We start from the raw sequence: 15,131 nt of genomic DNA, 5'->3' as shown, positions 1-15,131 counted from the left end.
AAAATAATTTAGTATCTTTTTGTTTCTGAAATAATCTAAACTCGAACTTTTTTGCTATGCAAATATTGTTTGCAATATTATTTTTAAATATACATGTGTCGAATAAAAATTACATTTTGTGTATCAAATAAAAATTTTATTTATTCGATTTTATTCGGTGAATTCATAACTGTACGAATTCGCAGCTACGTAACCGGAGCAACTGAAACAAGCCCACCCGCGGTTACCTAAATAGAGGAATCATCTCAAGTATATTTATCCACGTGATCTTCGAATAACAAACGCGGAAATCCTTAAATCCTAAATCAACCTGGCGCGAGCCGAAACGAAGACAGACTGCAAACAAACGGCGGCAGTCGAACTATGGAGGACTCGTGGTCCAATGTGGCGAAAGTCAAATATTAGGTCACTAAATAAGACGTACTTTGAGTTCGGTCGAATTAAGTGATTTTACGGTGGTGCTTTTACGATTTAAGCTATTTTCAATAATTTTTGGTTTCTTTTTATATGGTTATGATATTTTACATTATCTTCGTTAAATAATAAGGTACAAATTTTTCCTTCTTCTGATTATAAGATAAATTAGTAAAATCGTCATAAAAAAGCATTAAAAATATCAATTTATTATTATTTATTATCGAAAAATCTGCATATCAAGTGATTCGATTTATATACATATATGTGTGTGTAATACTCGAAATCTTTTATCATTAAAGTCATAAAAATGCTTTTTGCGAGACGCTCTCAGTTCTCTTCTTATCTGAAACGAGTTGTCTTCACAGCCGCAGTAGCGGCACTGACGAGGAGTAGAAAACGAAGAAACTGAAGACAAGACAATGACCGCTGTTCAAACATGTTCGGACTTCAAACGACCGCCGGCATATCTCGTCGCTGTGCGACGACTGCACATGCATTAGCGGTCCGCAATAGCGAAGGAGAGATTGCTGCACCTTCGGGGTGTCGTATTCTCCCGGGCGTTTAAGGACATCCGGCGTCGGAAGGAAATGATAAATATTTGGGAAGGTGCTACGCGGTACGATGCAGACGCAGCGAAGCCTTTCATTTGTAAGGACACGTCGAAATTAGTGTACCAGGGGCAACGGTAGAATCTGGAGAAAGAGGAATATTTTGCTAGGACCGAGCCGTAGCGTGGTTATATTCAAACATCCACTTTACAAACTGCATTTTCAATCCTGACGCACATAACATGTATATTATGTATCTGTATTATATTTCTTCAAAAGCTTATTTTTTAAATAATACATTGGCGCTCGCGTATATATTTTCATTTAATTAGTATCACGCGCAATTTGCTTCTTTTAAATCGGAATTTATACTTGATGCGCTTGATTGTTATTTTATTAATTTTCTTTTCAAGAGAATTTAATATACTTTGTAAAAGCTTTTCGATAATCTCAATAATTCCCTCGATAATTGTGGCAACTTCGATTGATCACGACTTTTCGGCGATCAGCTGGAGAACGTCGCACGCGCGCATAGCGTTGAGCGAGCAGCTGGCGTCGAATTATCGCACGCGTAGTTTTATTTTTAAAGCGAAGATCCCGCGTGGCGACGCGCGTATCTGCATACGCCGAAGATTCATCCACCGAGTTGACTGACGAGCGCCGCCTTCCCCTAATCGTTCGATCGCCAAAAAATTTACAAAAAGACATCACGGCGCGCCGTAGAGAAGGCGACAAGCGAGAGGGACGGGAAGGAGAGAAGGGGGCGAGAGGATAAGAGGGAAAGGAAGCGAGATAGTACGAGAAGAAGAGGAGTCTCGAGAAACAAACTGAGACGAAACTCTCCCTGCGTGCACCGGGCACCGCCCTTGCACTCCACCCATCCATCTCCGGCGTGCATATATTTTTGGGCGGCTAGTTTTTCCCCCGAGGGAGATTTATCATGTCCCTACGCCTCTTCTCTCGCGGGCTGCTCCATCAGTGCCCGACGTGTGGCAGGGAATAATTGGCAGAGCGGAGGAGTGGCCGCATCGTACTTTAGAAACTACTCTTCGAAGATGATTCGTGGGAGCAGACAATCTTATGGAGAAAATGATTATTTCCGCAACTGTACATTCGCATGGAATGACGAATCCATAACCTGAATGGAGCTGTAAATTCTAGTCCGATCTGTCAATTCAAGCAGATTTTTATGTACTTTTATGCTAATGTTATAATATGTATCGTAACATAAATAAAAAAATTAGATTTCTGCTCTAACTTGGAAAAGTTTCTCCGTCTGTTTATTAAATAACAAAAAATTAGTTAAAATTTAGGGAAGATATGAATAAATATACTGATGAATATAGCTAAAAAAATTTTATATCGTTCACAGTTTTCTTTTTAAAATACATTCAACGTCGAAAATATTGAAAGGGGCAATAGAACTTGTTAGTACAGCACTATGTGGCTGACTGTAAACATCAAATATATAGAGGTCATTATGAAATCGTTCGATCGATCAGTCGTTTGAAATCCTTCGTTGGTGCATGTCATCTAGAACTGTCGTCCAGAATGAGTGTGTTACGTTTTGCTGAAGAATTCTCGCAATTAGTTATGCGTTACATGAAGCATATGCCATTAAATGTAAAGTATTTTATTATTAAATAAAAATATATAATAAATATATATAATTATTTTGAACGAAAATAAAATATAGTCGATAAAAATATTAATGTATATATAATTAGATTTTAGACATACGCATATTACTAGGAAAATATAATGTGGTGCATGTGATAAAATTTTAGAATATAATTCGTGATCGTTATAAATGCGTGTTTCAGAATAAATCAAAATCCGTTATCGTGCCCTTGACCAATGAACAAATAACGTACACTATACATCATGTGCTTCGCGCACTTGGGATAAAGAATGATGACAATGAGAATGACGATGATTCTGTGGCAAATATTGTGACATCGAATAAGGAAGTCGTTTCAACAGATTTAATCAGTTCCAAGATCAATGGCAGTCAAGATAATGAGAATACATGCAGGTTGTTTTAAAGTTTGCGTAATGCGATATCATTTTATATCATTTTAAAGATATTATTTTGTAATCATTTCGTATCATTATCCATTCCATAATCATTTTGTAATAATATTATATTTAGATCTCAAGATGAATTTCAATCCGTAACGGATTCTTCTCTTTCTGATACTTCATTAAAAGCTATCGAAAAAGAAACGGAGAATTCTTTGAATACATTGCAGAGTGAAAAAAAGGTAATATGCAATTTTGAATTATTAATTTCTTAATTATTCATTATTATTTAAAGAGTAATTACAATACATAGTCCTTAAATTAACTGATAATTTAATTATCTAGTTCGCTAGAAAGATAATTTTATTTGCCATTTATTCGTAGTTTATTTCACGATCAAATCCTTCGATTTGCGTTATTGGCAGATCTGATACTTTTGTTTGCAAAGAAGACCAAAAATTAAACAATGATATTCAAGATGACGTGTTTGAGAATAATAATAATGTAATTTCATTACATAGTCAATTAAATAACAATTTCCTGAAATCATTGGCAGAAATACGAGAGTCTGCTTTAAACATCACGTTAAAAATAGATGATTTAAAAAAGGTAATTTTTCAATATACATGCGCGCGCGCGTTATATGTATGTATATATGTGTGTATATATTATAAAATATTATTCATTTATACATTAATTAAATCATTTTATAGCAAACATTCGACAAACAATCACAGCGATTACTTTCAAACAGTCTTCTTAATCTTAATCGTACATCAACGATAATTAAGAAAGAGCCTACCAAAATTCGCAGATCGATGACAACTTTCTCTGGATCAATATTATCTCCTAATTTGCACATAGCGGAAAAAGAAGATAATTTGACTAATAGACGTAAAAGTACTGGAATGGCGAATAATATTATAACTCCTAGAAAATTAGGAACCACAAAAGTGGATCATTCAATGTCAAAGTTAAGTGAATCAGTATTATATAATAAGACATCACCAGGTTTAATCCCGAAGCTAACAAAAAATCCGAAATACGCCCATGTGAAAAGTACTATACCAAAGCCAATCGTCTGCTTAAATAAAAGAAAATCCTCAATAATTACAGTAAAAGAAAAAACTGAACCAATACAGTAAAAATTTCAGAATAATATACAATTTTAATAATTATTCTTATTTGTTAATTGTTAGACTTATTATAGACTTGAAAATATTTTACCTTTAAAAAAAAAGAGCATATTGTTTTTGATTAATATAATTAACATTTGTATTATATGTAATTAATGTTTTTACAAATTACGCGAATTTATCACATTTAAAAATTTCATAATATATGTAATTACTCTCTAGTTTCTTTTGTGTGTAAACAAATATGTGTACAATCTGATGTGATGTGTAGATTATATCCTTAGAAATATTTTCTCTTGCTCACCGAACGAACATACTTGTATACTTCAAATATTTAATAACGCAACCATGATACGAGAATCGCAATAAAAATTATTAATGCTCTGTTCTTGTTGGATCTCGCGAGAAGTTTGACCTGAAACATCGTCGGGAGCAACTTTACGGATTCTTGCGAAATCATTTTTTAATGCGCGATCTTTCTTCGTAATTTCTCTTGTTTAAATCAACCACAAAAATGCGATTTTTTTATATTCGTTTAAAAAGAAATATTATCTATAAATGAGAAACGTTTATCTTTTAATATTTTAAAGTTACCTTTGATCGTCCCGACAAAAGTCACATTGGAGAATTAATTAAAGTTTTTTTTAATTAAAATATCAAATTAATTTAATTCAATACTCCGTTTGCTCCATCTCCAAAGGGTTGATAAGTTCTCCTTTGGTGAGACAGAGTTGGTAAAATAACTATTAGTATCCCGGTCTTTAATTATAAAAATCGTGTAGGCGGTACTTTGGCACCGTGAGCCTTCATCAATCACCCGTCAATCCACGTTTATGAGAACGATTCTTCTAGATTACACGATCCTTGCCCTTGAAAGGTAGACCTTCGTTACTAGGAAGCAGGTAATCTTGAAGCTCGTAGTTAGTAATTAGTGCCCGTCGGGGTGAAGACTATATCTCGTAGCTTTCGTGGCACTTCGCTATGTTAACGTAGAATTCGCGTATAATCTCATATATTATTTTAATTTTAATGAATCCATTTCTATCGGGAATCCATTCCTCCATCATTCGTCTCCCATCAGCGCATCCGCGCACGCAGTAGCAACGTGTAAACTGCATCTGTCCTTAAGTGCACTCCCGGCAGAACACTCTTCAGCTTAAAAAGTGTTTTACTTGTTGACGTGTCAGCCGGGCCATTCGCCGGCTGACTCCGCGAGACAGTTCCATCAGTGACAGCGATTAGCTCCGCGATTCATCTTAATGACTGCCCGATCGTCGCTCTGCTCCTCTTCCATTCGTTTCTTTTTTCGATCTTATTAAGCAGGCGCGAAAATGCGAAGTGAAATGGGACAGGGAAGGACATCGTTTGCCTCTCTTTGCCTCGTCTCTCGTCACGATATAATCGTGAGTTGCGCAGTCGTGTATTTTATTTGTCACTTTCATAACATCGTTTCTCGAAACTTTATCGCGGCATATTAATGAAGGGGAACACACACGAGGCAAAAATTATATTTATGAGTATTCGTTATAGGTCTTCTGTACACTAAATAAACAAACAGTCATGTTGTATTGTAGAGAAAATAATTTGTAAGATAAACAAATGACATATAAATAGACATTTTACATTTAATTGTAAAGTTATGGAACATAGACGATTATAATAATGTTAATCTAAAAGTCTGTACTGATTAATTTACACATACATTTCAAGTGCTAAAGACGATATGTGATCCAAAGTTACAAAAAGTAAATTTTACACACATGTATAAGAAGTAGTAAATGTGAATCGATCAATAATACATACGTCACCGGTACCATCTTTATTATTGTAATTCAAAAGCTGATATGGCCACGTTGGCACAGCTGCCACTTTGCTGAGAAACGAATTTGTAGTTGGAGCGCTTCAAGCTTTTTGTCTCATCGAATCTCTTCCTGTGGCTCTCCCGCTTGCTCTTTCGTTCTGCTGTAGACCAAACGAGCCCATTTTTGGTCCACACGTCGGCGGACGCGCACACGTGTCCGTACGCAGAGGACGTTTCTGCAAACCGATTTGGGGCGCAAAAACAGATCGCATCTTTTAAAAACATACTTGAGGGCCGAAGAAGCATCCGCAATTTCCGCCTGATGGTGCACAGGTGCACGCGTGTGCGTGCATTCTTTTGTCGGTGCGTTGCGTTAATAACGGCCCTCTTTCCGCACCGCGTGGTCACGCAATGACAAATCTTATAAATCATAAAATAAACCACGCGTTTAGCGTCCGACGTTGTTGCGTAAAATGTGGCCGAAAAATTTTTCTCTCATCTAAAGACTCGAAATTATTCTGTTTCGACGATATTTTTCACAGGTACTTGAATTGCATCTAGAGTGATGATGAAAAATATTATGCTCTAATAAAATATGACGTAATATACGATAATACATTTAAAAATTGCGTGGTAATTGCTTTTCATTAATATAATTTTGATAGATTTTTATCATCTCTGTAAGATCGCCTCTTGTTTGACAATCGATTATTTTCTTCGTGTGCCCTTTCAATCGCGGTACCGCCGTCCCTTAAATAAAGCTGTCATATCGTGGATGAATTGCGCCTCTGCTGCACAAGCCGCAATGAGGGCGGCAGCAAACACGAGCGCGTAATCGAGGCTCATGCAAAGTCACGCGACCGGTCGGCTGCGGCGCGAGTCGAGATTGCGCGAGTCTGCAATTTCGCGCGCGCTCGAAAGCCGGCTATCCCGACACCTGTTGTCGAAGGTATACGCACGATGATTCCCTATGCTAAGTTCCGGACGCGGCAAAAAGTCGGCTGGTCGGCTCGTTGCCGAGCTGGGGGCCCTAGGGGCGATCGGAAGCGGCACGGGGCGAGCGAAAGGGGGACAGACCGTAGACGTTCTCCCGATATCTCTCCCTCGTCTCTTTCTTCCCGATTCTACGTGTTCGCAAGAGCATCGGCTCGAAGGGGGGGAATGCAGGGGGAGGATGATTACGCGTGTCTTTTTAACACAAAAGGCTCGAAAACCAACACCGAAGTACGGAGGAGCGTGCGGCGCGCCCTGTAATCGACGACGTCCCAGACCCGGGCTCTCCCTCTCTTCGTGATGAGACAATCATTTTCAAAATTGCGATAGTCGCCTGCAAATAAGGCGAGAGAGAGAGACGGGTCCCTCAGTCGGACGTTGTAGGCAACCGAGGGCCTCTCCTGGCCGAGTTATTATTTGTTTTTGCCCCAGGGGACCATCACGGTACTTATCGAGTCACCGTTTGCTTCAGCTGCAACGGAACGTTACGCCTCAGTCTCGAAGAAAACAAGACAAATCGACCGTCCTCGCTCTGTCCTCGCATTGGCGCATTCGCGTGGGAGTCGCGATTTTTTTCGTGTACAGGAGAGTATGATATTATACTTGTTGCATTCCAAGGAGAGAAAAAAGCCTTGATCGATGTTGCTATTAAAATAATTTCTGAACAGTTTAATCTATAATGCATCTAAAAATGCACAAATAAATACATATATATTGCATAATAATTTTAGTTTGTAGCTATGTTCCTACAATGTCTTTATTAGTCTGCAAATACATTTGATTACATTGCCAAGAATTACTCGTCATTAGAAATTTTCAAAAATCATGCAAGCTTTCTCTTTCGTCGTTTACTTTGCCAGGTAAAAACTTTGCGAATCTTAGGTCGTTCAAACCGCTTGTTATGATACATCGCTCAAACTACACTAGAGAGATATGAAAAAAAATTACCAAGGCGCGAATCAGGCAAATTGGCGAGGAACCATTCAAGATTCGGATTCGGCTGCAATCTCCGCTCCAGGGCATCGACGGCTCACGGGCGATAATTGATATCACCTGCCATGTAAATATCGGGTATCGTCGCTTGCCGAACCTGTCGGCGGAAAAAGGGCCAGGGCAAGAAGAATCGGCGAACGCAACCGCCGGTGAGATAATTACGTGTTGGTTTTAGAAAAGGGGGAAGCACCGGTTAATTCCACGCTTCGTAGTCCGCGCAAAAAATCGCCTGCGGCTACGAGTTCTTGTGTTAAAATTAGGCGACGCGCGTATTGCGTGAGAATCTTAGCTTGAATTGAAGCAGATCAAGAGATCTAGGACCTAAAGAAATCGATTCAGGCTTCCGAACATCAGCTGAAAATTTTAATTTTTCATTTTTGATCAATATTCTAATATATATGTAATTTTACATTATCATCTCATTGTTAGAAATCATCTTCGACCTTGCAGAATCATACGGCACGGCCAAGAATCATAAAGCTAGTCGATGATTTGTGTATATGTATGGCCGATAAAGAAAATCTCGCGTTGCGAACGCCTACCGTTTAGTATCCGGTGTTCATATGTTGCGCGCACCTTGCCGTGAGCCGCTTAACACCTTGGACGCCGGTTTAAGACAGTTTGCGTATCTCGATCTCGTTTTCAACACCTTTCTTATCGACGATTCCTTTTATGCTCCCGTAATGACACGCTTCTCGCAGGATGCCCCTGCGGCAGAGAATGCTGTTGAAAAAGAGATGGAAAGAAATCGTGGCGTTTGTTTAGCAACACGATAGTTTCAGCAGGGAGCGGAAGGCAAGAAAGAATGGTATCAGGTTCTTTCAATTTATTTCTACATGACATTGCTAAACAAAGAGAAAAATTTTAATAATTTTTTATTATGATTCCTTTTAATAATTTATAGTAACGAGAAAAAAATTTATTATTTTTAATGATTTTTAAGTGCCACTGCATCCGTCTGTATCTGATATAGTTTAGTTATTTAATTTTTAAATTGATTCCCTCTCACATAAATTATTTTTAAATATTATACATATCATATAATCATCTTATTTTTTTGTACCTAGTAACATTAAAAAAATAATATGTAAATTAATAATTATAAATTAAATAAATCTAATTTCCTTTTAGAATCTCAACTCGTTTCCTTTGATGCAGAGTAATTTAATGATGATAGAATGCTCAAACATTTTTTTACGAAAATCTAATGCATCATCTTATAGCCTTTGCTGCTGTAGTCGATCCTTCGTTAAGATTTGACGTTTCGATAATTAGGTAAGCGTCTTTACGTCGCGATGATCTATAATTAACGATATAAAAACGGATTTTGGAAGACATTTCTAAAAAGCTCCGGCACGATTTCATCTCACACGTTTCCACGTATCGAAATCCTCGATCGATCCCACGTCAAACGAATGCAATTTAATGCGCAAGTAGAAAATGGTTGAGCGATGGAAAATTTGTCTGAAGGCAGACGTCACGGCTGTCATTTTTGATTTGGGTCTGAAATAGCCGATTCGAAGCATCGATAACGAAAATGTTTGAACGGCGGCCTATAATTAACGATATTAAGGGTAAATTTGCATCGCGCAGTGAAGGAGGAGCGAGCGGCCGCATTATGCATTCTTGGCCAGTCTTGTGCCACCGTGCATGATAAGCTGTAATTAAATTGATCGACTCGCGGGATACGAGCAATGTGCGAGATGCTGTCGAGAATATGCATTAACTTCGAGATCGAAGGTCATCGAAGGGTGGAGTGCTACGTCACGAAGACATTAGCAGCGGCTAATGTAATTATCAAAGCCGTAAAGAACACTATACTGATTGCTGACGTGAATTGTGTATACTTTCCATTCCTTCTGTGAGAGAGCATCGACCATTATTGCGTTTCTTCATGTATGTACGGATCGAAAACCAACATTTGATTGGTGTGCGCTTCTCGAGAGAAATAAGAGCAGCGCGAAAAGGTATGTTATAAAATTTATATTGCTCGTTAGTCGCTGCGTACATTAATGATGATATGTAAAATATAGTCTTTCAAGTCAAGGACAATGATCGAGATCTTCGTTATCTCTCTTGAAATAAATAACATCGAAATTATTCGTCGCCAAGCGTCTGCTCTCGAACGAAGAGAAAGAGAAATACCAAAAACTGTTTATTTCATTTTTTTTTTCTTTCGTAAATATATGCTTCCATATGCAAAAGAGCGGTCAAAGAAATTGACAAAACTATTCATAAAAAATCATGAGTTTACTATTTATGACAATTTAATTAATTCCTATGTGTTCTCGGACACTTTTTATGCAAGATGTTCTTCTCCGCGTCTCTTTATGGCTCTCCAAGATATAAATGATCTGATAAAAAATTTAAACATCGTTGCTCCCTTCTCTCTTTCTACATCTCTTTCTTTCTACTTAGAATACTATTATTATTAAGAGAAAAACAAAACTGCTATAGAAGCCGCGGGAGATAAAAGAGGGGACCATCTCGGGTTCTTTTTCTTTCGAAACTTCATGCATATTCATAGTTAAAGGGGGCATTCTTAGAAGCCAATGGGACTATCGTTCATCTCGCGATACAAAACGATTCGATTAAAAAAGCAAGAAGGTGCCTTTTACTATTCTTGGATATCGCGCGCAAATTTATTGGCAATATAAAACGCGATGCGTGTCGACTCGAGTTAGATAAATCTATTAAACCAAGGGAAATATTTTTTTCGGGTTTATTGATGCTTGGATACGACTTTTAGCACACGCTCTTGTTCACCAGCATCAATTTACGCACATTCCGGCGAGTCTCTTAACGAAGAGCTATGACGGCGTTCATCTCATCTCGCGAGATCTCGTACGTGCCAGGCGAACATTCTCATCTTCGCATGTGGCTTGTAATGTGCTCACCATGTCGTGTCGGAACTTGAAGTGTCGTTCATCGACAAACGCGGCACACAACGTGTTCTTTCACATCTGTCTCGGCCGACTTTATTGCGCAATATTGCGAAGCACGCGAATAACAGCGCGCTGATGTAGATGAAGGTATGAAAGTCGAGATGGCAAATTTTAAAATTAGCATTCTCTAGCATGATATACAGGATGTATCTTAAAAAGCTCCCACTAAGCAAATAGCGTTATTCCTGATTAAAAACCGAGTCGAAAAGTCCTGAACCATTTTTTTTCCAAAATTCATTAAATAATTAATCAGATTTAAGTATTAAAAAAATTTCTGAAAAGATGAATTGTTTAAAAATTAACACAAAACAGTTTATTTTTTTGCTTATCCAAATCTTCATATGTTGATAACGAGGAAGTTTGTCTTTTTATTGACGCGACTTTACTCATTAATTATTGCTTTATTAAGCATTATGGAAAAAAATGGTTCAAGACTTTTCGACTCAATTTTTAATCAGGAATAACGCTATTTGCTTAGTGGGAGCTTTTTAAGATGCACCCTGTATAACGTTCCACGGCACTCGTGTATAGAGGCTGTGACCTATGCGAAATAATAAAGAGCATCCTCTCGATTCCACGAATCGCAGAATATGCAGCCATGCACAACATATATTATAATATGGAGAAAGGAGAAACGAGGAATTCTACACTCGCGTGTATCATTCGCATTCATATTATTCATACAGCTTCTTAAAAATCTTATACATGCGAATAATGTATGAGATTACTGATGTGACAGGATAATAACCTATTAATCAATATTAATTAAATCGATTGCGTTAAAGAAACATTTGATACAATCGGCTAATTTATTCTCTTTGTTTGTGATCGCTCTCGTTGCGGAGTGGGAGAGCGTTTCTATACCTGCGGTTTTAGACCTCGCCGCTTACCTGTTACCTCTTACCTGTTACCTCCGGGACACGTGACACGTGACACACGCGAGTGGCACGCGCGGCGCGCGCTTACCTCTTGCCAATGGTAGAACCAGTTCTCCATGGAATAGAAATAACGTTCTCTCTTTCCTGCATTTGGTGCATCTCGGATGCATATTACGGAGTCTGTACTTTCAACAATTTCGTCTTGAAATGACGAGCATCACTAAAATAAAGAAGAATAAGCCACAAGTATAGAGCTTATATATATATATTACATTTAGAATTTAATAAAAATAAAAATAAATAAAGTTTTTATGTGAAAGAAATAATAGTTAAAAGAAATATGTAATATAATATTTAACAATATAGTTTATTAATAATATCATTGTATTTAAGATCAAATGTAATATTTAGAATGCGTGAGATTGTCTGAATTATTACAATTTATGTATTTATCTTGATCGGCGTATAATGAGGGATTATAATAATGGATCTGTAATTATTGATTTAATCTCTCTTGAACGGATTGCGATGAACAAGCACGAGCCAACGAAATCGGGACATCTCTACGATCTAAACGTTTCTTTGCAATTATGGCAGTAAATATTATTTCATTTAAAAGACATTCTCCTTTCTCTTTACTCATTTTGTACCATTCTCTTTGTATAGCGTTCGACGATTTTCCAAAATTTATTTGATTTAACTTCGATAAATACAAATACGCATATTTCATATATGTATTTATTTATTCTCAAAGAGCAATGTTTGTATTTCTTTCGGGAATTTCTGATCGCAAACAACTATCAATAACGATAAGAGAATATTTTCCAAAAATAGCCGGATGCGATTTGAAAATATTATCGGATTTCCTTTCAATAAAATGTAGTTCGTCGAAATTCAAAAAGTTTCGGGACAAACATCGTGACCTACGTGGCTAGGGAGAGAATTTTTGTAAGAATAGTGCTTATTGTTCCGTCACTTAGGGGTCCTACAATGGGCTCTTCAATAGGACATCTACTTTCGAATAATTTCATAGAGAAAGGAAGAGAGAACATCACCTCACTTCAGTTTTTTTTTTTCATTTTTGTATCCTAATATTCCGTCCAATGATGATCGATCGCAAGATGAGATTGAAAAAATTTATTATTAAAATTATTATAACTATTATCCTTGCGTATTTCATTTCTCACGTACTTTGGATATTCGTTTATCTTTTAAGAAAACAAATCAGGATATTAGTTATATGAACAGCTGAGATTCTAAATAATAAAATATAAAAATTTTACAAATATTATAAAAATCATAATCATTATGGACCATATCCATGTTACAATCAGTAAATGTTTCCTAACTTTTCTATTATCCTATAATTTTCTGAAGATTAAACAAAGAACAAAAAAATTAGAAATGGCTGGAATTATCTCGCTGCGCTATTACTATGGTCAAGAAAAAGTAAAGAATGCAAGAGGGAGTAATTCAAGATTATCGATCAAGAGGTCGAGTTTCATGGCGTTGCATCGCATCGACGTATCTCACGTGTAAGATACGTGCGTTTGTTGCCAATTCCATTAGCGTAATTCTCGTTCGTTTCGTCTCGATCGAGAGATTCCTTCGACGCGCGCGAAACGATCCTGACAACCCACACATCCGCTTCAATACGAATGAAATCCATTGTCGAGCGGTCATGTACTACGAAATTGAAGGTTATTATTGTTTAATACGGTCAATAAAATTGCAGTATAGTACTCTATCCATGAACGTAATGTTAAGGTTCCACGGGGTCTTAGGTTGCGCCAGAGGTTCTCACAGAATGGAAAGAATATATAACCCTTTGTGACTTTACTGTATAATAAATTGATATTTTAGGACTCTCATCTAATGAAATCACAATGATTATCATATAATAATAGAGAAATTTAAAGATTCTGCATGTGTATATCTATGAAGTGTCCATGGCTTTTCCTATAAATACATATAGTCAGTTCCATAAAAGCTTAAATTCAGGACTATCGAAAAAAATTAAATCATATATACGTTAATTCTACTCAAGGAGAACTTCTCAGGCATTTTCTTTTTATTCATCTCTGCAAAAAATACGGTGAGCGCCACTGCGGTCCATCCTGCGGCGCTCTCGCAGCGAGACCGATCGTGCTTCAAAATAATCAAGATCACATTGGTCTGTCCCGGATCAAAAACATTAATTTTAAATTATCGAGATGGCACCGGTCCATACGATGGCGGGTAACATACTGCGATCCCGAAGGCGCTGGCTCCGATCGAGGCGATCAATGGCACCGCTCTCACCGTGAGAGAGATTGGACCAGAGACCGTGATTACGGTACATAAATATCAAAAAAAGAAACGAGGTTGGTACCGCAGAGAGAAGTTGGGGGAGGAAAGACTTTACTCCCAGACAGAATTTCATCCTTGCTTTTAATATATTTTCCCTTTAGTTGGAAAATCCGCAGTAGTATCATCTGCAAATTATTATATATGATTAATAAGTTTTTATATAATGATACCACGATTCTTAATACCAAGTGCAAACGTGTGAATCGATGAGATTAATACTTCTTGGAGAAAGTTTTTTGATTTATGTACAATCGCGAGAAAAGAAATACTAATTCTTTTGTATCTATTATTAACATTTTCTATAAATGAGGAAGATTTGCTCGTCAAAACCTTTTTTTGTTCAACTTACTATCTTTCTCTCTCTCTCAAAAAAAAAACTGAACAATAGATTATTCATATTTATAATCAAGATCAATTTTAAAAGAAATTAAATAAGTTCTACTAATAGTAATAAATATTATAATAGTGTTTTACATATTTCTGCACCCTCTTTAATAGCTTTACTATCTTGATGATGATATATATTAAGGTGACTTTATACATTGTAAGGCAATATTGGAACAATGTTCGCATCGGCTAACAACACATTAACAAAGCAAACAGCGAGCCGAAGATATAGGACTTGTGAGTACCAAGCTTATCTCGTCGAAGCAATTACCGATGGGTAGGGACGAAATTAAAGATGCGTATCGACCGACATCTGCTTAGCACCATCAAATTAACACTTGTTCCAGCCGTCAATTAAACGATCGTTCGATAACGTCCTGCTAATTTTACACTGTGGTTCAGGTAGAAATTTTACAGCTCGATTTCTTTGTGGCTCCTTAAAAGATATTGTGACACAAATTCGTAGTGTATATATAGGTGTATTTATATATTATCAGAAAAATAAATGTTCTAATAATAAAATTATTGTATAAAATGTTAAAAGAGAAAATATTTCATTATATAATAAATATAGAAGGTGAACAAAATTACTTAGAAATTATTTAGATGTTTAGATATAATAAAATAAATATTGAATTATTTAATATTAAGTACAGAGTGCT

The 15,131-nt window shown here is 36.7% G+C and overlaps 1 protein-coding gene across 1 annotated transcript; it reads left to right on the top strand.

Annotated features, from left to right (window-relative positions):
- The first annotated feature begins 2,459 nt into the window (after window positions 1-2,459).
- On the top strand, window positions 2,460-4,244 carry LOC105256277. Its single transcript, XM_011266056.2, has 5 exons — window positions 2,460-2,588; window positions 2,789-3,000; window positions 3,118-3,229; window positions 3,372-3,596; window positions 3,701-4,244. Exons 1-5 carry the CDS (start codon window positions 2,517-2,519, stop codon window positions 4,130-4,132), a joined length of 1,053 nt encoding a protein of 350 aa, XP_011264358.1. The 5' UTR covers window positions 2,460-2,516; the 3' UTR covers window positions 4,133-4,244.
- The last annotated feature ends 10,887 nt before the right edge of the window (window positions 4,245-15,131 follow it).

The sequence above is a fragment of the Camponotus floridanus genome, unplaced genomic scaffold (genome assembly GCF_003227725.1).
Source record: "Camponotus floridanus strain SB8 unplaced genomic scaffold, Cflo_v7.5 scaffold78, whole genome shotgun sequence".
Taxonomy (NCBI): Eukaryota; Metazoa; Arthropoda; class Insecta; order Hymenoptera; family Formicidae; genus Camponotus; species Camponotus floridanus.
The sequence above is the reverse complement of the archived record's forward strand: the minus strand, read 5'-3'. Positions and strand labels throughout refer to the sequence as shown.